Source organism: Coccinella septempunctata, chromosome 7 (genome assembly GCF_907165205.1).
Source record: "Coccinella septempunctata chromosome 7, icCocSept1.1, whole genome shotgun sequence".
Taxonomy (NCBI): domain Eukaryota; kingdom Metazoa; phylum Arthropoda; class Insecta; order Coleoptera; family Coccinellidae; genus Coccinella; species Coccinella septempunctata.
The window spans coordinates 12,782,929-12,805,681 of record NC_058195.1 but is presented as its reverse complement, the minus strand read 5'-3'; the positions used below and the strand labels follow the sequence as shown (position 1 = coordinate 12,805,681).

General features: G+C 35.3%; 2 protein-coding genes across 3 annotated transcripts in view; one reads left to right on the top strand and one right to left on the bottom strand.

Moving 5' to 3' along the window:
- The window catches only part of LOC123317292, an 82,331-nt gene that overhangs the window by 34,617 nt on the left and 24,961 nt on the right, over positions 1-22,753 (bottom strand). For both annotated transcript variants that reach the window (XM_044903742.1, XM_044903743.1), the window contains exons 3-4: positions 7,225-7,566; positions 2,862-3,086 (exon numbers count right to left, since the gene is read on the bottom strand). In XM_044903742.1, coding sequence (XP_044759677.1) covers positions 2,862-3,086; positions 7,225-7,566 — 567 coding nt within the window. The remainder of the gene's footprint in view (positions 1-2,861; positions 3,087-7,224; positions 7,567-22,753) is intronic.
- On the top strand, positions 10,035-13,520 carry LOC123317291. The gene is made up of 3 exons (XM_044903741.1): positions 10,035-10,288; positions 10,679-11,322; positions 11,372-13,520. Exons 2-3 carry the CDS (start codon positions 10,680-10,682, stop codon positions 13,138-13,140), a joined length of 2,412 nt encoding a protein of 803 aa, XP_044759676.1. The 5' UTR covers positions 10,035-10,288; position 10,679; the 3' UTR covers positions 13,141-13,520.

Here is a 22,753-nt window from a genome sequence, read left to right as displayed (position 1 = left end):
TTTATGCATGTCAAATTTTTGTTCAAAGATGAAGTTCATCTTGACTTGAAACTTCCTTTAATTCCTTTTACTCACATTGATGCAAGATGATTTTTGTTGAAGAATTTAATATTCTTGTAATTATCTGTTGATTCCTTCGGGAGATACCCATTCCCAACCACTGCATCTTATGCATATCATCTTCGGGTTAATATTTTTGAAATCTACAACTGATGTAACGTATTCAAACTTTAGCCAAAGAAGATAATGAACATTAACTCTCCTCAAGCTAGTGCATAATATGATATTATACAGATCTCTTGTATTTTCCATGCAAATAACTGGATTTGGTATGCCTTAAATAAGTTTGTATAACTTCAATTATGTTCGTCACATATTTTCTGAAGAGATTCGACATTGTGATAAAATACGTAACAACAGAAACTTTTACGTTGAACGGGCAACATAGCGTTGATTTAAAACCCAAAAATGTTTTGACAAGCTTCATAACCCCACATTTTCGTATTATACAGAGTGAAATGTGTCAAATTTCCATGGCCAACCGAATGCTAAAATGAAAGTGAATGGAGTATACATATTATAGTGAGGGAAGAAGTAGCATAGGGAAAAATCGCTATATTTAATTTTTTTGAAACATTAACCCTTCTGCCTGAAGTAGTCAAGAGAATATTCACGAAAGTAAAAAGAGAAAAATTATAGAATAATAATGGCGTATCATTATTTTGAATGCGTATATTGCTAGATGTTAACTGGCACACTGTTCACATCTATCTTGAAGAAGGTAGCATCGAAAATTTCAAGGGTGTCATGAATTTCACTGCGCTTGATTTGAAATGTTCATTATTTCAAATTAATGAATTTTAAAATTAATTGATGACGATGAGTAAGTTCAGATTTACTACCACTTTGTCGCTTCTCTATATAGACAGTTTAATTTAATTTATAATTCATGTACTCCTCGCAGGCCGATGATTCTATCAGCCACTCAATCTGGTAGGTTTCGATTACATCCCAAAAGGCTTCATAACAACGAATAATCTTCAAAGCTATCCAACTGATAGGGAAAAATTAGGGAGCCCCATTACACAACATAACATTTCAGTTTTATGTTACCTAAGTCATATGGTTGATTGCTAGAAATTAAATTAAAATACCTTACAAGTACGATGGTGAAGATAAGGGCTGTAATTCGAGAATGACAATAAAGTATCCGACAGCAGGTATATTACGGAAGATAGGTCTCAACGTGACAAGATTTATGTTGGGGATAAGGATTCGGATATATGGTTTTGTTAGAAATGCAAATATGACATATTTCGGAAGAAATTTTGATTTGGCTTTAGAATTGTAAATTATTTGTGCTGTGAATAATTTACGAAATGCTTCCTATTTTTGAAGAAATTAATTGTGAAAATGTAATAAAGATCAGGATTAAAGAAATATTGTCATCAGTCGAAAGTGATCTTTTTTAATTGTATTTTGTAGACCTTGTTCCCCTGAATTGGTGATTCATCGGAAATCCACAAAAAATTAACTAAGTCAGTAGCTTCTGGAGACTGTTCAAAATCATAACCAGCCTTTCACCGAAAGATTTATCTTCCCAATATAAGTGAAAATACGGCTCTGATGTAGTTGAAAACTAGTATCTAGACACCAAAATAACCTTTTAAAGGATCGTGCAAGATTGAAGTGTCAGCTACTGAATAGTTTAAGATTTGACTTTTATTTCAGATAATATATACTCCATTCACTTTTATTTTAGCAGTCGGTTGGCCATGAAATCATTTTCTCAAGTTTTTATAACTAGAATGGAGTAAGGTTGGCACTCATGAAATGTCGTTAATATCATAACGCCGTTGCCACAACTAATATCAATTTTTATTACGAATATGCCGAAAATGATTGAAAAAGAGAGATGGTTTCAGGAAGTGCTATTTAGAATTCAGGTCCGCTCATTCAAATAGTTATACCCTGATATTCTGAAATCCACAATACGTCAGACGGTAGCGAACATATGTCAATATAAGATAATTTATATAATGTTTCATCTGAATCTAAATGACTTGAATTTCAGCTGAATATTTCCACAATCAGAAAGATTGTGAATGAAGAGGATGACAAAGAATTTCTTTCTATTGGAAGACCCAAAAAAGTGGTGGCATTTGAGAATTTCATGTTATGCAAAAAGTTTACTAGAGGATTTTCGATGAATGTCATCGTAGAATAAGTTCTCGAAAATTGATTTTTCTATTTATCATTTTACTTGTCCTATACATTGTAAATGTCTTAAGGTACCAATAAATACTTTATTATTATTATTATATCAATGTATTAAGCTGAACAGCCACAAATACGTGCCAGTTGTCCTGTTTTGTTTATTCATGTGAAATTTTTGTTCAACGATAAAGTTCATCTTGAATTGAAACTTCCTTTAATTCCTTTTACTCACATTGATGCAAGATGATTTTTGTTGAAGAATTTAACATTCTTGTAATTATCTGTTAATTCCTTCGGGAGATACCCATTCCCAACCACTGCATCATAATCATTTCATCTTCGTGTTAATATTTTTGAAATCTACAACTGATGTAACGTATTCAAACTTTAGCCAAAGAAGATAACGAACATTAACTCTCCTCAAGCTAGTGCACATTATGATATTATACTGAGAATTAGCATTCAAAACTACCCTCGTAGGAAGTGTATGATAAAGACCTCAAGTACACATGAAAAGTTGCGTAATTTGAAATAAACATTGTCCTTTATGAGCAGTTTTCTTTAATACAGTAAATACCGAAGTTGTGAATTTTTTGAGGTACTGTTTAGTCATTGTGATCACCAACAAATCTAGATAGACTTACCGTTCATCACAACCACAATGCATAATAGTGTTTATTCTCCAATTATACAGCCCATACTTAGTTGAAAATCCACCTATCCAGAAAGGACACGTTGTGTCGTGTTTCCTACAGCACTTGTCGGTCCTGCTGAACATTCCCAAACGAGTGTACTTTTCTGCTGAGTAACCCTTGCCGCACCATTTCGTTCCAGGAATTCTGAGTAGGTCACTAAGATCTCTCCTTTCCCTGAAAAAAATAATAATTTATGTAATTTACACAACTATACCCAGTCAGTGCAATGGATAAGCCAAGGTAAAATGAGAATATGTACCTTCTTCATAGAACTTACAAACTAGGACATTAATATGTAGGAGTGAAAGCCCAAATGTTTTTTTTATTCTTAGAAGATGGTAGACCATTTCATACTTTGGTTTGACGAAGAATTAGTGAGATATGCAATGACCCCCACAAAAACTGGGAAACAAAGTCCAAAATGGGAAACTCATTTGATTTAGATGATTCTTTCAGGAACATTTGTGTCAGTTGTTGAAATTTCTATTCGAAGATGCATTTGTGTGTGAAATGAGTAGGACATATTTCTAACTAAAATATGCAGTAATCTTAAGAATGCATTTTTGACAAAAGAAATAATAATGTGAGGTAGTAGGCAATCCTTGTTGAAGTTGCTGCATCCTACAGAAAAATGCAATATCTGCACATTCACGTCATTCACACATCAACACAGCCTGAGTTGACCTAAAAGTTCACAAAGAAATCATCAATATCAAGATCATGTCAGTGGTTCAAGAGATAGAAACTTTCGAAAATAAGTCAAATATTTGGTGGCTAGATTTTTTGGCAGTATGTTTAGGAATAATTGTAAATTTGGTTTAAGGCAAATCTGAGAATATGTGGTTTCACACCAACTACAACTTTCCTATCGTAAATAGTAAAGAATGATACTGATCGCTAAAAACTCTCGGTTTATTATTTCAGGTGGGACTTACACCTTCAATCTCTTAATCCCCACCGAGAACAGTTTCAAACTTATAATAACACGGAATTCCTCAGTTCCTCGATAATTCAATCCTTAAATGTTCCACGTTGACAGCTGCATTTTTAATTAAAACGCCGTAAGATAAAAATAATTCGATTACGAATTCAAAACTATTCGAGCATGACGAACAGAAAGGCACTCTCGATGGCAAATTCATTGTTCAGTAGTGATTTCTGATTAATTAAAAAAATATTCATTCACCATGAAACTTCTGCAGATACTTCGTTCGATATTGTATGGTCTGAACAAGAAGATTGTCTTGCAACAAATATTATTTTACTATGAGGGGATTCGAAAACCATTTGGCTTTATAGTCACCTATACAGAACGAGTCTTTGACTCGTACAAATATTTTAACAATAGATTCTTGAGGTCAAAAGAAACAATTTTTTCTATACCATTTTTTCCGATTTGCCCCGGACAAAAAGATGAAGCCTTTTTAATTTTTCATAATGGGCTGGAAAAACAAAATTACCTTCAGAGTAACTATAGTTAAGCCTGTGACACTACACATCTGTAGATCTTTTGAACAGAGTTGTATTCAGCCAAAGTACCCAGTTTTTCAAATTTCACACATACTTTTGGATTTTTGAACATCAAATTACTCGAAAACGGCGCATTGTACGAGAAAATGTGAAGAATACTTTTATTTCACAAAATGTTTCATTAGATAGCGTCCATCTTAATTTCAAGAGTTGAATTTTTGGTATTTTTATGGTACGTAATAGTCATAATGAGAAAAAGTGAACCATGAATGGTATCTTATGTTCGAAAAAGATTCATCAGATAAATGAAAAACTATATTCCGAAATTCATTTCATTCGATAAAACCGTTCGTGAGATAGAACTAAAAATAAAATTTTTTTATGGTTTTTCGACAGCCTGTATCTTTTAAACCGAGCCGATTCGGGAAAAATGGCAAAGGAAAAAAGTGTTTCTTTTGACCTCAAGAATCAACTGTTAAAATATTTGCACGGGTCAAAGACTCACCCTGTATATCTTATAATAGCTTACTTTGAGGAACCTGATATGATATTTCCAGGATTCAGTTGCTCAGAAAAGGAGCTTTTTAATGTAGTAGGTACTAAAATATCATGTGGATCATAGTTCATCGAAAATAACATTTTTCATCGATATAAATTTGTATTTCCAATTTTTTCTGTATTTCCCAGTTCTGACATAGACTTGGACTGTATTCATTTGACGAAATATTAATTAATTCAAGAAATGAAGTAGCTGGGATATGATATTCAATTAAAAGAAATTGTGATGAACGTTTTACGAAAGTATCAGTTTCATCCACCAAAATTTATTCTTTGGATTAGAGTTGAGTTTACCACATGCTTAAGTTGTTTGATTCACAAAGATTTCCCATAGCCTATATGATTTTTATCCCAGTTTATTTTAGGTGTCACAAAGTTTCCTCAAACAAGAAGATAACACGACTGTAAATAACATTATTCACTACTCTCTAACATGTTATGTGTCCAACTGACCTTCCCCAGGTTGAAAAAAGGAGCCAGTTCTTCGTCAGCTGAATTTAGCGTTATCATTAGACCACTCCCTACTAACCAACTGTCTTGATGAAACCACGCAAGTATCAACTTCTATTTACCTGAGCAGGAAAGGAAGAAGTAAGCTAGCAGTACTTAACGGCAGTTGTCATATTCGATTTAGGTCTTTCATAATTTAGTACTATCGCCTTAACAAATCGTTCCCTTAAATCTGTCGCTAAATGGGATTAGTATCAGTACTTCCATTTCCTACTCAAGTATTAGGCCTTGATGTTGGCCTTTTTCAAAAAAAAGTTTGTGCTTTCGAATGAACTACACTGCGCAAAAAAATTAACGCACATTCTGAAAATCTCAATTTTAATGAAAGTTAACTCTACATTGACTTTATAACTTATTTTTCATGTTCTCTCGGGAAGGTTTTAAACGAAACAAGACACATTAAATGGAAGAAAAATTCAGGATTTCACCGAATCTTATGTGAAAGAAGAGAAATGAACAATTTTCAAAATACTGAAATGCTGATAAGTGATTTGATACTTGGTATTTTCACCCCTAGCGTTAATTACAGCTCGGCAACGACGGTTCATACTCAAAATGAGTGATTTTAAAAAGTTCTGATCTAATCCTTCCCAGATTTCTCCGAGTTGGATTCCTAAGTCATTAAGAGTAGCTGGATGATTTTCTGAACATCTCAGCCTTCTATTGAGGTTGTCCCAAACCTGCTCAATCGGATTGAGATCTGGACTTCTTGCTGGCCATTCCATTCGAGAGACTTCAACCTCTTCAAGGTACTTCTGAACGATTCTCGCACGATGGGGACTGGCATTATCGCCCATAAAAATGAAATTTTCACCAATGTATGGGGCAAATGGCACTACATGCTCTTCAAGAATGTTCCTTATATACTTATCAGCATTCATAGCTCCATTATCAATGACCACTAGGTCTGTGCGAGAAGTCAAAGATATTCCACCCCATACCATAATCGATCCTCCCCCGAAACCAGTACCTAGTATTCAGGAAATTGTACTGAGCATTTCTTTCATATGGACGTCTGTATACAAGGGAACGTCGATCACAATGGTAGAGGCAGAATCTAGACTCATCTGTGAAGAGAACTCTTTCCCAATCGGCCTCTTCCCAATGGATATGCTCTTTCGCAAAATCCAAACGCGCCCTTCGATGGGCTGGGGTAAGAGCTGGGCCTCTTGCCGCGACACGAGGCCTTAAATCATATTCTCTGAGGCGATTTCTTATTGTCTGAGTGCTAATTTGCACCTCATGAGTTTGCTCAAGCTGAATTTGAAGGAGGCGAGCGGTTGCAAACCGTTGTCTCAACGAAGAAACTCTCAATTAACGTTCTTGAATGGCAGTTGTTACCCGTGGTGTACCCTGTCCTGGTCTTCGGACATTCATACCTGTCTTCCTGAATCGCTGCAATATTCTGGACACACTTGTATGGGAAACTCCAAAACTTTCTGCAATTCTTGTATATGTCCACCCTTCTCGCACAACTTCCGCTTGGGCACATTCCTCTTGGGTCAAATTGCGTGTTTCGCGTTGCATAGCGATCGAGTGTATGTGATATCATCTTTTTTTATTCCTGCTGGGAAAAACATCTGTATTGAAGAAAACCGTTGAAAGTGGATAACATATGCATGAATAATTCTGATAAAAATAATTATCATTGAGAACACCTTCAGTTGTAGAATAAATTTGAGATTCCCATAATGTGCGTTAATTTTTTTGCGCAGTGTATTTATTCGAAAGAAATAACCAGCATATTATTGAAGCGGGTGGAAAAAACACTCACCTACGAATACTATGTGAGCTATTATAATAATACAAATGCTGCATTCTCTCTGCTTCGCTTTTCAGTCTTTCATGTAGTTCTTCACACTCTCCTCTGAGCCTCTTCATTTGAATCTTGGACTTGAAATGCCTAGGGAGGGAATTGTCGTCGAGGAATTCTATCGATACATTTGAGGTAGCTATGAGATTGCTTAAATCTTGCTTAAAAGTATTAAGGAACGTTTTGGACAGCTGCTCGTCGTTCACGTAGTCACAGTCCAGCATTTTGTTGCTCTCGTCGAGTATGAGTTGGAGGAGGCTGTGGCCCTTCACAATTTGGCGATACTTGAGACCAGTGGACGACCTGTAAAAAAACATACATTAAGCTAATGAAACTCATGTTCAATCTCGTTAGGAATATAATAATTTTAATTCCAGAAGAAGAGGAGAGGTTTATTGAAATTTAGACAACTGGGTTATTTTTTTCGTTTAGATTATTGGTATGAAAACGTCTTTCTTCATCATTTTTGTTTCTGAATTTTTATTTTTTTCTTCACGTGTCATATTGAATTGAGAATTTTAACGTCATTTTTGGCGTATATACAGGGTGAGTCTTTGACTCGTACGAATATTACAACAGTAGATTCTTGAGGTCAAAAGAAACACTTTTTTTCCTTGCCATTTTTTCCGAATCGGCTCAGTTTGCAAGATGAAGGCTGTTGCAAAACCATAAAATATATTATTTTTAATTGTCTCACAGACGATTTCATTGAATGAAATGAATTTCGGAATAAAGTTTTTCATTTATTTCATGAATCTTGTTCGAGAAAAAGATATCAGTTACGTCTTCCAGTTTTCTAATTAGGACCATTACGTACCATAAAAATACCAAAAATTCAAAGAACCCAACTCTTGAAACTAAGTTGGAGGCTATCTGATGAATATTTGAACTTTTTGTAAAATAAATGTAAGTGTTCTTCTTATTTTCTCGTATAATGCGCCATTTTTGAGTATTTGATGTTCAAAAATTAAAAAATATCTGTGAAATTTGGAAATTGGGTACTTTGGCTGAATACAACTCTGTTTCAAAGATCCACAGATGCGTAGTGTCACAGATTTAGCTAGTTGTTCTGAAGGTAATTTTGTTTTTCCAGGGGTGGCACAGCTCATCATGAAAATTTAAAATATTTATATTCTTATCAAGGTCAAATCGGAAAAAATGGTATGGAAAAAAAGTGCTCCTTTTGACCTCAAGAATATACTGTTAAAATATTTTTGTATGAGTCAAAGACTCACCCTGAATACAGGGTGTTTTCATTGTTGAGGCTTTTTCTGACAGAAGGTAAAACTCATCAAAATTAGTCATTCAACCAAAAATAGTCTATATAAAATATACAAGATGGCTGAGATACTACCCCTAGAAGCTCGACAAAATTTCATTGAACTTCAAGGACGGCACTATGACTCCGGCATCGCAAAAACGAAACAAAACATAAACATATGGCTGGACAATGAATAGTTCAGTACCAAGTTCATCAGATTAGATGCATCAGGTCAATTTTGAGAGATCATAATTGTTGTATCGTGCAATTTAGGATGAAAAAAAAAATGTAGAAAATCGAGGCAGTTTCTTGAAAGTGCTTATGTAGGTTAGTTGAAAAAGTGCTATGATGTTTTCCCATTTCATCCCATTTTACGACGATTGTTGGAATGTTCGAGTAAGAAGATTGTGATGCACATTGTGGAAAAATTCGTGAATAATTGAGACGAATTTTATTGGTGAGATTTTGAAAAGTTATTCTATTTTTTACACTTGTGTCCTAAGTCTCTTCTGTCAGTTGGTATCGAAATGAGCCATTTCATAAAATCGTGTAAGTTACTAGAAAATAATGAGAACAATTCGGCAATCCTAAGTTTCCATTCTCATTACCACGTAAATATCGAACGAGCCAATATCCTAAACGAAACCACATGGTCGAATCAGAAGATGAGTTTTTCACACTGCTTTACGATAATTCAGCTAACAAACGGTCGAGGGTAGTATAAGGATCTATTTCAGTAATCATTTTCGATTTTTTTTTCAACATTGTTATTTTAAAGTTTTGTATAGGTGATTTTTAGTGAAACGCTTCATTTTTACCAGTTCTACCTCCTGTTGAAAAAAAGCCTCACCTTCAAATGCAAGTATATTTTGATATAAAACAATACAAATAAAAAAAATAAAGGATTCCATATGAACTTGCTTCTGTGTGGTTCGAATGGTTTTCCCCCAAGAACGTCTGCGTTTATAGAAACATACTAAATTGCACATAACTGTCCCATAATATCAATGCTTGTAGTATCTCCTGAATCAATGTTTCCGTTAACCCAACAAAAAGCTCCACTTCTTGATCATCATTGGGGAACACCCAATCGCCATTCTACCAGTAGCAAACCCATAATAAATAAACATAATTTATAGATCCATCCTCATCATATGACTGACAACCTGTTCGAGCTTTATGCCACTTTGAATTTCAAATCGAAGAGATCGTGTTGATTTATCACATGGGTCGGTCAAAAAATCTGGGATGATGCCACCATACCACGTTGAGATCATATTGCAGTTATGCTGAATTTCATAACGTATATTTATGCTAATTGAAATAATTGCATAAATAAGAGGTTAGAGCGATGAATAATGTTTAGTTGCACACTTCAGAATCTGCTAAGCAGAATGGCAAAGGAGTTTTTTTCGAGTTTATAGCGAATCGGTAACCTCACAAATGCAGATTTGCAATAATCTAAAAAGACAGGGGATCGTTTTCTCTTGAGGAGAGAATATAAGGTAAATGTCCCGATTGCTGACACTGTCCCAATATCGGACAGAATTAATTCAAGTGAGCATAATAACGAATCAGTTCAAGGAAACGACAGAGTCTATGCATTAAAGACATCTACAGTCATAATCTGAAATCATCCACCAAAATCTTCAGTGGTACCAACTTTCCTATACTTCATGCGTCCATTGGAAAAGGCGGTTTGCGAGTGACAGTGATTTCAGTGTTTTATCTTATAGTGAATGAGGATTTGCAGACACTTTCCAGGTACGTTTCTTGTCATAATATATTTTATAATCGCATGTTCTAATGTTGCAATAAGTTTTTCGGTATCTGTATGGTATTTTCCGTTGAAAAACTAACGTTTGTATGTTATAACCTAGAATTTATAGAGGTGTCCGAATTAGGGACACTAAAAATTTTCAATATCTAATTCGGACATAGAGGGGTCCGAATTAGGTTTACATTGAAATTTTCTTATGTATATATATTCTACAATATTGACTAGTTCAAACACAGCAATCTCTTTGTTTGAAGAGTTTACTGCGAAACAGACATGGTAACCTAATTCGGACATGGGTGTCCGAATAAGGATATGATGTGTCACAATTAGGTTCACCTTCTCTAATACAGGCTTCTCCAACTTGAATGTTTCAGAATGCCCTCAAAAAAGAATAAAAACTACTCACTGGATACGCTCAAGTTGGCTTTGGAAGCTATAAGAAATGGAATGCCGGTTAAGAGAGCCAGCAGAGAATTCAATATTCCTAAAACAACGTTGCATTCAAAATTTCATGGAAAATATGCCATCAATTGTTCTGCTGGAGCCCCAACAATTTTGACCGCAGAAGAAGAGGGCACATTGGTCAAGTGGATTATTAGTGTAAGTCGAGTCGGTTTTCCTGTAGACAGAAGTCAATTATTGGATAGTGTACGAATGTTGCTACTCAAGAAGAAAAGAGAGAATCCGTTCAAAGACAATCGTCCTGGAAGGCATTGGTATGAAGGTTTTCTTCGCCGACATCCGGAAATCACAAGAAGAATGACGCAAAACCTCGTTCATTCTAGAGCCACATTAACTGAAGTTCAAATCAGAAACTGGTTCAAGGAACTGGAACAATATTTCCATGATAATAATCTGACCGAAATTCTTTATGATCCACGAAGAATTTATAATGCTGATGAAAGTGCGTTCTTCCTTTGTCCAAAGGGAAAAAAAGTACTGGCAATGAAGGGCTGCAGAACAGTTTACAACCATACTGCCAATGATGAGAAAGAATGCATAACAACACTCATCACAGGTATAAGACCCTAATTGCTATTTATTATACTTATTTTATTATTTTACAGGAAACGCAGCTGGAGATTTGCCTCCTCCAATGGTCATGTTTGCCTATGAACGCATTCCTCAGAGCATAGTAGCACTAATGCCTGATAAATGGGGCTTAGGGAAATCTGAATCAGGCTGGATGACCGGCGAGAGTTTTTTTGAATACGTCTCCAATATATTCCATCCCTGGCTCATAAGGAACAATATACCATTACCAGTTATATTTTATGTGGATGGGCATAAATCACATTTGACGATGCATCTAAGTAATTTCTGCTCTGACAATGGAATAATTCTCATAAGCTTATTTCCAAATGCAACACATATGCTTCAGCCAATGGACGTAGGTGTTTTTCATCCATTGAAAAATGGCTGGAAAAATGCAGTCGCAAGATTCAGAGTGGAGAACAACAAGCAAAAAATCAGGAAAGAAAACTTCGCACCACTACTGGCGACTACCATTAAAGAAGTTCTCAATGTTAGGATATTACAGAATGCATTCCGAACATGTGGTTTGTTTCCATTCAATGCGAATGCTATAAATTATTCTAAATTGGTTTCTGCTGATGTAAGTCAACCTGAGCTAGCTGACAATGATAACTACCCTAGTAAAACCAACGAGATTATCGGCTTTACTGAACAACATCTGAAATTCATCGAAAGCTTCATAGAAAAACAAAAACTAGTGGAATTTGAAACTTGTCTATCCAAACAGGAAGAATGGACAGGCAACATTAAGGATGATAATCTCTACATTTTGTGGAAGAAACTGAAAAACACCGTTAATGGGAATTCTATAAATACTCACCAGGAAGAGCAAGAAATAGGTAACTTACCTGACAATACCCTTGTTTTAGAAGGAGATTGGATTGAAGAGATATTGAATGCTAGTAATCAAATTGAAGAAGTGGAAATGGAAATTGCCGAAACTTCCGTTACATCAGGAATTGACGAAAATGGATCAGTTTCACCAACAGAATATAATGCAGCAGTTAGCAATGCTGAAGGTCAAGAAAAAGCCAAGAGAGAGCAAGAGAGAGGAACCAGTATGCATGTTAACTCTTCCAATTTCGAAAGTGTGAATGAGTGCTCCGAAGAGCTGCCTATTACGAACCAGGCAGGAATGGCAGAACCTAGAAAACATGCAGATCCTGATCAAGGAATGGAAAAATCTCCAGAACAAATTGAAAAAACGTCTACCAGTAGCTTACCATTTCAGGTACCATCTCCGTTTAAATCTATTCTATTTTGGCCCGAAAATAAAAGAACTGAAAATAAGAAAACGACCATAGTAAAAGTTCCAAGTGTTGCGACTTCGGAACAATGGAAAGCCTATTATAAAAAGAAGCAAGAAGCTAAAGAAAAAAAGGAAGAAGAGAAAGAAAATCGTAAACGACAAAGACTAGAGAAGTTGAAGAATAAGCAAACGAAGACGAATAAAAGTTACTTAAATAAATATCACGATGGCAAAACCGAAGAAATAGCAACCAGTTCATCAGAAACTACAAATAATACTAAATCAAATAAAGATAGAAATTTCAAGGTTGGAGATTACGTGGTTGTGGATTATCTGGATATAAAATTTCCTGGGGTGATTGAGGAACTTCAAAAAGGAAAAGCATTTGTGAGCGTGATGACACAGAGTGGAAATAATTGGAAGTGGCCATTAAAAAAAGATATTTTGTGGTACGATTTTGATGAAATTTATGAAAAAATTGAGGAACCGGTTCTATGTAACAAACGTGGAATTTTCACTGTTGGAGAAATGAAAAAGTTCCAAAGTGTCTGAATTCAACGAATTATTCGTTTTTTTTTCAATTTACGCTCATTGAAATATATTTTTCTCAAATTTATCTTAAATTATTGCTTTGTTCAGAATAAGGTGATGAAATTCAGCATTAGGGACCATGTCCAAATTATGGTCCCATGTGTGTCCGAATTAACTACTGAATATGGTTTACCCTGTCTGAATTAGATTCACAAACAGACAGGAATAATAAATATTTTCTATTAAATGTGTGTATTTTTATTACTTCCCAATATTGAGAATAATGTATGAAAAACATACGTGCATGTGTATATGAGGGATTTCGTAGTGAAATGTTTAGGATATAATTTCTGCACAATTTGTTAATCAAGATTTGTCTTAACCTGTCCGAATTTGGGACATTTACCTTATTGTGAGGTATTTCAAGTTATTACGCTGGACATATTGATATATAACCATAGAACCAGAACCATAACCAGAAGATGGTGAGACCACATTTTCTGCCTTATATTCAGATGATGTCTAACCCTTTTTTCCAACAAGGCAATGCACAACCATATATATCCAGAAGTTGGCTCATTTTGAAGCCAATCAAATCGAAATTTTGCCTTGGCCCTCTAGATCTTCCGATCTTTCACCAATAGAACACGTCTGGGACATTGTGGGAAGAAGATTACTCTGTCTACCCCATACACAGCCGCTAGCGCTACTTCGATATCAGATACAATAGGCCTGAGATGAGATACCTCAAAAGGAAATAGACCATCTTATAAGAAATATGCCCTAACTTATTTCTGAATGCATAAGCCATCGTTGAGGTCCAACACTTCATTCATTCATTCATCGCTGTATCCCATAACCGAGAATAAATCTACAAAAAGACTATCACAACAAAACTATTAGTGCGATTTCTTAGGGCTACTTGCGACTGTGTGCCCTCCTGTGACTGGACTGACCCAACCGTGACCTACAGATCCTTCCACATGGCATGGATAGTCACCAATCAGATCTGGTCGCCGCTGTATTCTTCTCGAGTCTCCATTATAATAGCTGTGGATCAAAGACCTCCACTGTGATCTGTCTAACGCTAGTTGTTCCCAGTTATGATTGACATTAACTGATTTTAGGGTTTCCGAGCTCCCTCTGTGAATTCGCCAAAAAAAGCTATTTCGGGGAGTATTGTGTCTTGCATCCTCAGAATGTGGTCGCTCCATCTCGGTCGGGTCCTCGTTACTTGAGACACAATTGTTATACAACTCGCGCGCTGCAAGACTTCTGCATTTGAAACTTTGTGGAACCATCTGATGTGCATTATTTATCTTAGATGACGTTGTTGCGTTTGTTTAAGCTGTTTAATACGTCGCCTGTAGGGCGTCTAGCTTTCGCTTCCATAATGAAGCGTTGGGAGGACCACTGCTTTGTGAACAGCTTTCTTGGTCTTCATATTTAGGTCGTAATTTTGAAACACTCTATCCTTTAGCTTCCAGAATGCCCGTGATGCCGAATTGATACGGTTGAATACTTCCGAGTCCAGGTTAGCACTAGTATTTATGTAGATTTTTCTCAAAATTTGATCGATTACTCACCTATAATAAATTAATTATTACTGGGTGTTCTGTTTTTCATTTTACTACAACCAGTTTCTTATGAACGAGTTATTTTCGAGGAGAATTGATTAGAAATTCATTATTCTTCAATGGGTCAAGGTTCTTATTCAATTACCTCCAGGACTTGACCCCATACACGACGTTGAAGGTGTTACCAGAAACATGCCATGTCCGTAGGATGCTGGTACATATTCACCTCCGGAATTCCTGCTTAATTCCGAACGAAACATCCCAAATGAAGAAATAACACCTTATAACTTACAATCTCGAGAGCAATCAATCAACAGCTTCACGAAGATCAGAGGTACCGATATAGGGAGGCCTCGATATAAACACAGATGGATTAATACATTATTATAGGCTTTAATTCTTGATCCTCTGTCTTGTTACACCGTCGAAAATACACCGAATCTTCAGATCTATAGATAGGATAACAAGTTTCTATCCGACCACTATCGATTAAATTCTTCTCGGACAATTAGGGGACTTTTGTTCTTCCTTGTTAATTTTAATTGATTATACCGTATGGGAGGAATTTCTATTTAAATTTTTTTGTAGCGATTGTGTTACAACGGACGTTCAGAGATATGTGAGAATTGGATTTTATTGAAGCAGTCACCGTGCGTGTATACATGGTGAGTCTTGAACTACCAAAAAAGTTATATGCTGAAAATAGCAGCCTTTCACTTGTAACATACAGGGTGAGCTGTATTTCTGTTAATTGTAATTGAGGATGTGATTTGTAATAATTGACCTTTAAAAATGTTCCTCTTTGGGCATTTGAAGTCCGAGATGTAAAAATGGACAATTGGGGGACTTTTGTTCTTCCTTGTTAATTTTAATTTATTATACCGTATGGGAGGAATTTCTATTCAAATTTTTTTGTAGCGATTGTGTTACAACGCTCATTTAGAGATATGTGAGAATTGGATTTTATTGAAGCAGACACCGTGCGTCTATACATGGTGAGTCTTGAACTACCAAAAAAGTTATATGCTAAAAATAGCAGCCTTTCACTTGTAACATACAGGGTGAGCTGTATTTCTGTTAATTGTAATTGAGAATGTGATTTGTAATAATTGACCTTTAGAATTTTTCCTCTGTGGGTATTTGAAGTCCGAGATTTAAGAAGGGAAAGTAAAAATACGCACAGAATACCGAGAAATTCAAGTTAAAGCGTAATAAAAATAATAAATAGGTTAAATAAATACAGGGTGAGTCTTTGACTCGTACAAATATTTTAACACTAGATTCTTGAGGGCAAAAGAAACACTTTTTTCTTTTGCCATTCTTTCCGAATCGGCTGGGTTTGAAAATTACAGGATGTTGAAAACAAAAAAAATGTTATTTTTATCTCACAAACGGTTTTATCGAATTAAATGAATTTCGGTATATCGTTTTTCTTTATTTTATGAATCTTTTTCGAAGACAAGATATCACCCACGTTTTCCAGTTTTCTCATTATGATCATTACGTACCTACCATAAAATTACCAACAATTTAAAGAACCCAACTCTTGAAACTAAGTTGGATTTCATCTAATGAATATTTGAACGTTTTTTTATAATAAAAGTATTCTTCATATTTTCTCGAATAATACGCCGTTTTAGAGTAATTTGATGTTCAAAAATTTAAAAAGTATATGTGGAATTTGAAAAATTGGGTACTTTAGCTGAATACAACTCTGTTTAAAAAATCCACAGATGTGTAGTGCCACAGATTTAGCTTGTTATCGTGAACTTAATTTGTTTTTACAGGGGTGTCACAGCTCACTATGAAAACTTAAAATGAATTTCCTTTTATCAGGGCCGAATCAGCAGAAATGGTATAGAATACTATTCTATACTTACTTCTGACGAAAATGATGTATTTTTTATGGAATATCTTTGAAACGTCACATTTTGAAATATCTATTTCAACCGTTTCCCAAAAAAATTATTTTAAGTACTCAAAAATGAAAAATAAAAAAGGTATTTAAAATTTATAGCGTTTCATTTCTATTGCACAACTTGGCAACATCTACTGAAATATGCGTTGATAATAAAGGACAACAAATAAACTATCCTGATGAGATAGACAAAGATGGCTGTCTATGAAGTCTGCGACGAACGAGGAAACTCGTAAAATTTTATGGGATTTTTATGGCTGCTTGCTGTTGAGGCTCGCCAGTGAGTACGCGCCTTATGATGGGTGTAAATCAACAGCTGTTATTTTATAAACAAGCCAGTGTTCTTTCTATTTTCTAAAAGGCGCTGTTGCCAAATAGTAAACAAGAAACGGAGCGATTTAAATTTCAAAACCTCATATTTGAAGAATGATTTTGAGTAGTTTCCGCGGTGCATTTGTATATATATATATATATATATAATCGATTCCCTTCTACCATGAAATGGTGTAGGGTGCATTTGTAAAATTCATAAATGAAACTCATAATTATTCAGGTTAAACTTGTATATGCTGTGATAACCCAAATTGAGAGAATTCCCCATTTGAAACATGGATGTTGGAAGAGTTTGCTGCTAAGGGGTGAAGTAAAACAAATTTTATTGTCACAAAATAACGCGCTTTAATTTTGAGTCATCGGTTTAATACGTATTTTGCCAGGCTTAGGCTCAACCCTGCATAACACCTGTTTTTGTTTTGTATTCGTATTTTGAATCAAATGGTTAAAATTCTGTATGTATTTTGTACTCTACATTGGTATAAACAGTATTTTAACTGAATTCATTCAAAATAAAATACACAAATCACATAATACGAATAGTTATTAAACAGGGTTGAGCAATAAATCTGTAACGAAATAAATATTTCTCATCATGTATATTTCAAATATTATATATACATGCAAAAGAGTATTATGTTATTTGTAATTCAATGAAAGCATGTATTTTGCCCTATCTACTGAAGCAACTACACTTTTGATATAATAATATAATTAAGTAATGGTTAATTAATCTTGTGTTTCACAATTGTGAAACAAAAGATTAACAATTTAATCAACTATCAGTTATGAGTATTTACAAATTCAAGTATGTAATTAACGTTAATTGCAACAAACGCGACTAACAAGTAATAAATTATTCATTTTTAACTGAGCAACAATTGAATTTATCAGAATCAATTTTTCCTGAGTATGAACTGAATATCAACTAGACCAGAATGAATGAAGTAAAATTATCGATGAAATTCAGGACCACAACATAACCTGTCAACCAAGGAGAGGATTGTTCGCGCCCTGCAGGATCCCCAGAAAAAATTAGTAGGCATTTAAGAGGGAAAAGTTACGGGCAAAGGGCATTAAAGGCACATGGTCTCCGAACAATTCTTCAAGTTCAAGTCGAGCACTCTCGAGAATCCTCGAGGTAGGCTCCCTAACCTCTTCAGAGTACCGTCTATTGTGGTCGCCCTATCATTCCCGGATTTGTATGGCTAAAATGTTACTATTAATATGGGATATCCCTTCGATGAAAAAGAAGTGTAGGGAATGTAGAGCCTACAGCGTTTGCCGAAAGGGATTCTTCGACCTTCAACGCTGTACGACGATTGTCAAGTTCAAAAGGGGAATACGAATGATTTTGTGCAATTTCTGCTTGAGAAATGAGCAATACCATTCAAGAGTACTGAATTATTACACAATCATTACACTGAACCATGGAATATCAAACCATCTTCATAATATAACTCAGTTCCAAATTTCCGTGCAAAAAGATTGACTTGAATTGAAGCTTGAATTGAAAAATTCAAGAATTACATACGAGGTGTGTCTATGACTTGTTCATACCTATATTTCAACAGTAGAGGTCGAAAGAAATACTGTTTTCCTTTATCATTTTTTTCCATTAGGACTGGATAAAAGGATATAGCTAAATTTTTTCATAATGAGCAGTGCCACCCAGAAAACCTGACTGAAGTTTTTCCAAGGATTAATTATATCATTTCAACCTTCAAAATGCGCTTCTATATAAAAAAAAGCATAAACTCACTTTTTCTACTCCATTTCTTTGGTCAACGAAGTAGTATTTACAATACAATGAATGAGTTACCACAATTTCTTTGTCGATAAAAACTTGTCTTCTCTTGATTTATTTTTAACTTTCAGCAGTGAGTATTAAACCCACTTTTACTTTTTTTTAACACTCAAGGCTTTGAGCTTGCAACCACCTATATTAGCTCTATTTTAATCTCCAATATGTTATCATTTATTATCGTTTTTTATTTCAATTCGTACAGGAGTAACCAGTTTCAAATATAACTCATTCATCCTCTCATTTTCATTGAAATAAACACACTGCGCAAAAAAATTAACACACATTCTGAAAATCCCAATTTTAATTAGTTAACTCTACATTGACTTTATAACTTATTTTTTATGTTCTCTCGGGAAGGTTTTGAACGAAACAAGACACATAAAATGGAAGAAAAATTCAGGATTTCACCGAATCTTATGTGAAAGAAGAGAAATGAACAATTTTCAAAATACTGAAATGCTGATAAGTGATTTAATACTTGGTATTTCCAACCCTTGCGTTAATTATAGCTCGGCAACGACGGTTCATACTCAAAATGAGTGATCTTAAAATGTTCTGATCTAAGCCTTCCCAGATTTCTCCGAGTTGGATTCCTAAGTCATTAAGAGTAGCTGGATGATTTTCTGAACTTCTCAGCCTTCTATTGAGGTTGTCCCAAACCTGCTCAATCGGATTGAGATCTGGACTTCTTTCTGGCCATTCCATTCGAGAGACTTCAACCTCTTCAAGGTACTCCTGAACGATGTGCGCACGATGGGGTCTGGCATTATAGTCCATAAAAATGAAATTTTCACCAATGTATGGGGCAAATGGCACTACATGCTCTTCAAGAATGTTCCTTATATACTTATCAGCATTCATAGCTCCATTATCAACGACCACTAGGTCTTTGCGAGCAGTCAAAGATATTCCACCCCAAACCATAATCGATCCTCCCCCGAAACCAGTAGTATTCAGGAAATTGCACTGAGCATATCTTTTCATGGACGTCTGTATACAAGGAAACGTCGATGACAATGGTAGTGGCAGAATCTAGACTCATCTGTAAAGAGAACTCTTTCCCAATCGACCTCTTCCGAATGGATATGCTCTCTCGCAAAATCCAAACGCGCCCTTCGATGGGCTGGGGTAAGAGCTGGGCCTCTTGCCGCGACACGAGGCCTTAAATCATATTCTCTGAGGCGATTTCTTATTGTCTGAGTGCTAATTTGCACCTCATGAGTTTGCTCAAGCTGAATTTGAAGGAGGCGAGCGGTTGCAAACCGTTGTCTCAACGAAGAAACTCTCAAGTAACGTTCTTGAATGGCAGTTGGTCATGGAAAGAATTGAGTAGGCAGCTGTCGAATATAGTTTTAATGCCAAATATTTTCATTGTTGTTTACTCCTGATTTTTCTGTGGTACTAATGAAAATACATTGAATAAACCATTTTTTTTTTCCACAACTCATAGTGTAGTTACTTGGAAGCTAAGAGGCCCCTTAATATTCGCTGATTATCAACCTCCTGTAATCTTTCGCATTAATTTAGAACCATGCTGTATACCTAATACCTCGAAAATTATGTTCGACATTCTTCCTGTCTTATGAACCCAATTAACCGAATTCTATGACTAATCTTTCGAAATCTTATTTTATCGGTTATTGTTTCCGAGAAAAACCATATAGAAATCAGAACACTGCATCCCACAAATATTCGAGCCATCGATGACTCGGATGAGAAGAATCTCACGTCAAAGAAAAAGACAATGGTCGAAAGTGAGTTCAGGACACCTTTCCTGATGACCCATCTAGTTCTAACGCCTTATACACCTCCATAAAGTGGGTCTATCACTTCTAGCTCGAATTAAAGTAGTTATACATCATTCCGTTTATTATATATCACTCGGCCGTTTCATTTGTGTACAGTTCCTTTCAGCCTTTTGAAATTTGTTGCTCATTGTAATCCGATTGAACTGGCGTGATGTTAGCGTTTTTGTTGCGTGAATGGGGTGATTAAAGTTGGGTCCTTTGCTCCTTTGGTGTGAGCTTTTACGACCTCTTGAAAGATCAATCCTCGGAGAACTAATTTTATTGATATGAAAGCTCTTGAATTATTTCGAACGAGAGAACAATTCTTTACGATTCATCCTCATATTTAGTTGTTCTTTTAACTCATACTTCTGACGATTGAAATTGTATCTTTCTTGTAGGTACAGACCTTTCCTTAGTACCCAACAAGCTCGCAAAAATAAACTAAAATTGTAACTCATTTTATATCGTATCTGCAAGAAGCAAATAAATATGTCACTCAATAAAATTCACGACTCCTCCAATTTCTTAAAATCGAATCTGTCAGCTTATCTTCGAATCGAAGAAAAAGAAAAAGAGATCAGTGTTCAAGTAGTGAGTTCGGGCGTTTCTTTGAAGTTGGAAGTGAATTATAAGCTGTGAAAAACGATAACTATTAATATTCTTAGAATTCGCATTCGAATGACCGTCTCGAATTTTACGATTTCATATTATTATCTTTGGGTCAGTTGAGCCGTATAGGAATTGTTTACGAGTTTACGAGTCTATCTCGATATTTCCTATTGTTTCCGTGTAACAAGAGGAGCGGTTTCAGAACAGGCAGCTAACAAATCATTTGCAGAGGATTGGATTAACCTAACCAACTGTTCATCGGACAATAAATGTCAATTTGAAAGTGCTTATTAAGTGCCATGAAAAACAAACCCACTGTAGAAAAATACATGAAAAATTGAGGATAATGAACTTCTAAATCAGTCAGATTTTGCACATTAACGAACTTAAGTGAAATACTAGGAAAGCTGAACGTACGAGGATATATTGAAAAATTCTTAGCCTACTATAGAACCAAACAAAATTTAAATGTTAAAATATTTTGTTGCTCAACATATTCTCCTCTTAATTGGATACATTTATTACAGCGAACCTGCAACGTCTCTAGACCTTTTAAAAAAATGTTTCTTCTTGCTCTGCAAACCAGACCTCCACAGCTTTTAAAACCTCCTCGTTGGAAGAAAATTTACGTTCTTTTAAACTTTTTTTCAGTCGAGGAAAGAGATGATAGTCGGATGGAGCCAAATCTGGTGAATAAGGGTGATGTTCTAGTAATTCAAACCCTAAATCATGAATTTTTTGCATGGCAACATGAGATTTGTGTGCAGGGGCGTTGTCCTGCAAAAACAAAACACTTTTGGATAGCTTTCCGCGTCCTTTCTCTTTTCTATTTTCCCGTAGGGTGGTCAGTAATGTCCAATAGTAATCTCCGCTTATTGTTCTACTCTTATCCAAAAAAATCAATCATGATTACTCCATGGCAATCCCAAAAAACTAAAGCAAGAACTTTTCCAGCAGATTTTTGGACTCGAAACTTCTTAGGTTTTGGAGAACCAGGGTGTCGCCATTCCATCGATTGTTGCTTTGTTTCTGGATGCACCCAAGTCTCATCCATAGTAAAAATTCGGTTTAAGAAGTCTACATCGTTTTCAAATCGAGCACAGATCGCACGCGATGCTTCTACCCTTGCACGCTTTTGGTCAACATTCAAACATTTGGGATTCATTTTGCAGCAATTTTTCTCATGTCTAAATTGACGTGAACTATATGATGAACGCGTTCGTATGAAATATTCAGTGCTTCAGATATCCGTTTTAGCCCAATTCGACGGTCTGATAAAATCATGTCATGAACTGTACCGATATTTTAGGGGACTGACACAGAAACTGGCCTTCCCGATCGGTCATAATCTTCAGTGAAAAATTCACCTCTTTTGAAGCTTGCAATCCAATTTTTCACGGTCGCATACGAAAGACATTGATCACCAAGGGTATTAAGCATATCTTCGTAAATCTGCTTACCTCTTAACCCTTTTAAATAGAGGTACATGATGATGGCTCGATAATCCAATTTTTAGATTTTCACAATTTCGGTGGACATCTTATTTCTTTTAATTTATTGCGTAACTCTGGTTCACTTTTTTGACCTCAAATTTCACACT

Bases quoted from the DNA above. Each gene is read 5' to 3' on its own strand.
- LOC123317291 (XM_044903741.1), top strand. From the start codon at position 10,680: ATGCCCTCAAAAAAGAATAAAAACTACTCACTGGATACGCTCAAGTTG. The intron at 11,323-11,371 runs GTATAAGACCCT...ATTATTTTACAG, and splicing joins CATAACAACACTCATCACAG to GAAACGCAGCTGGAGATTTG.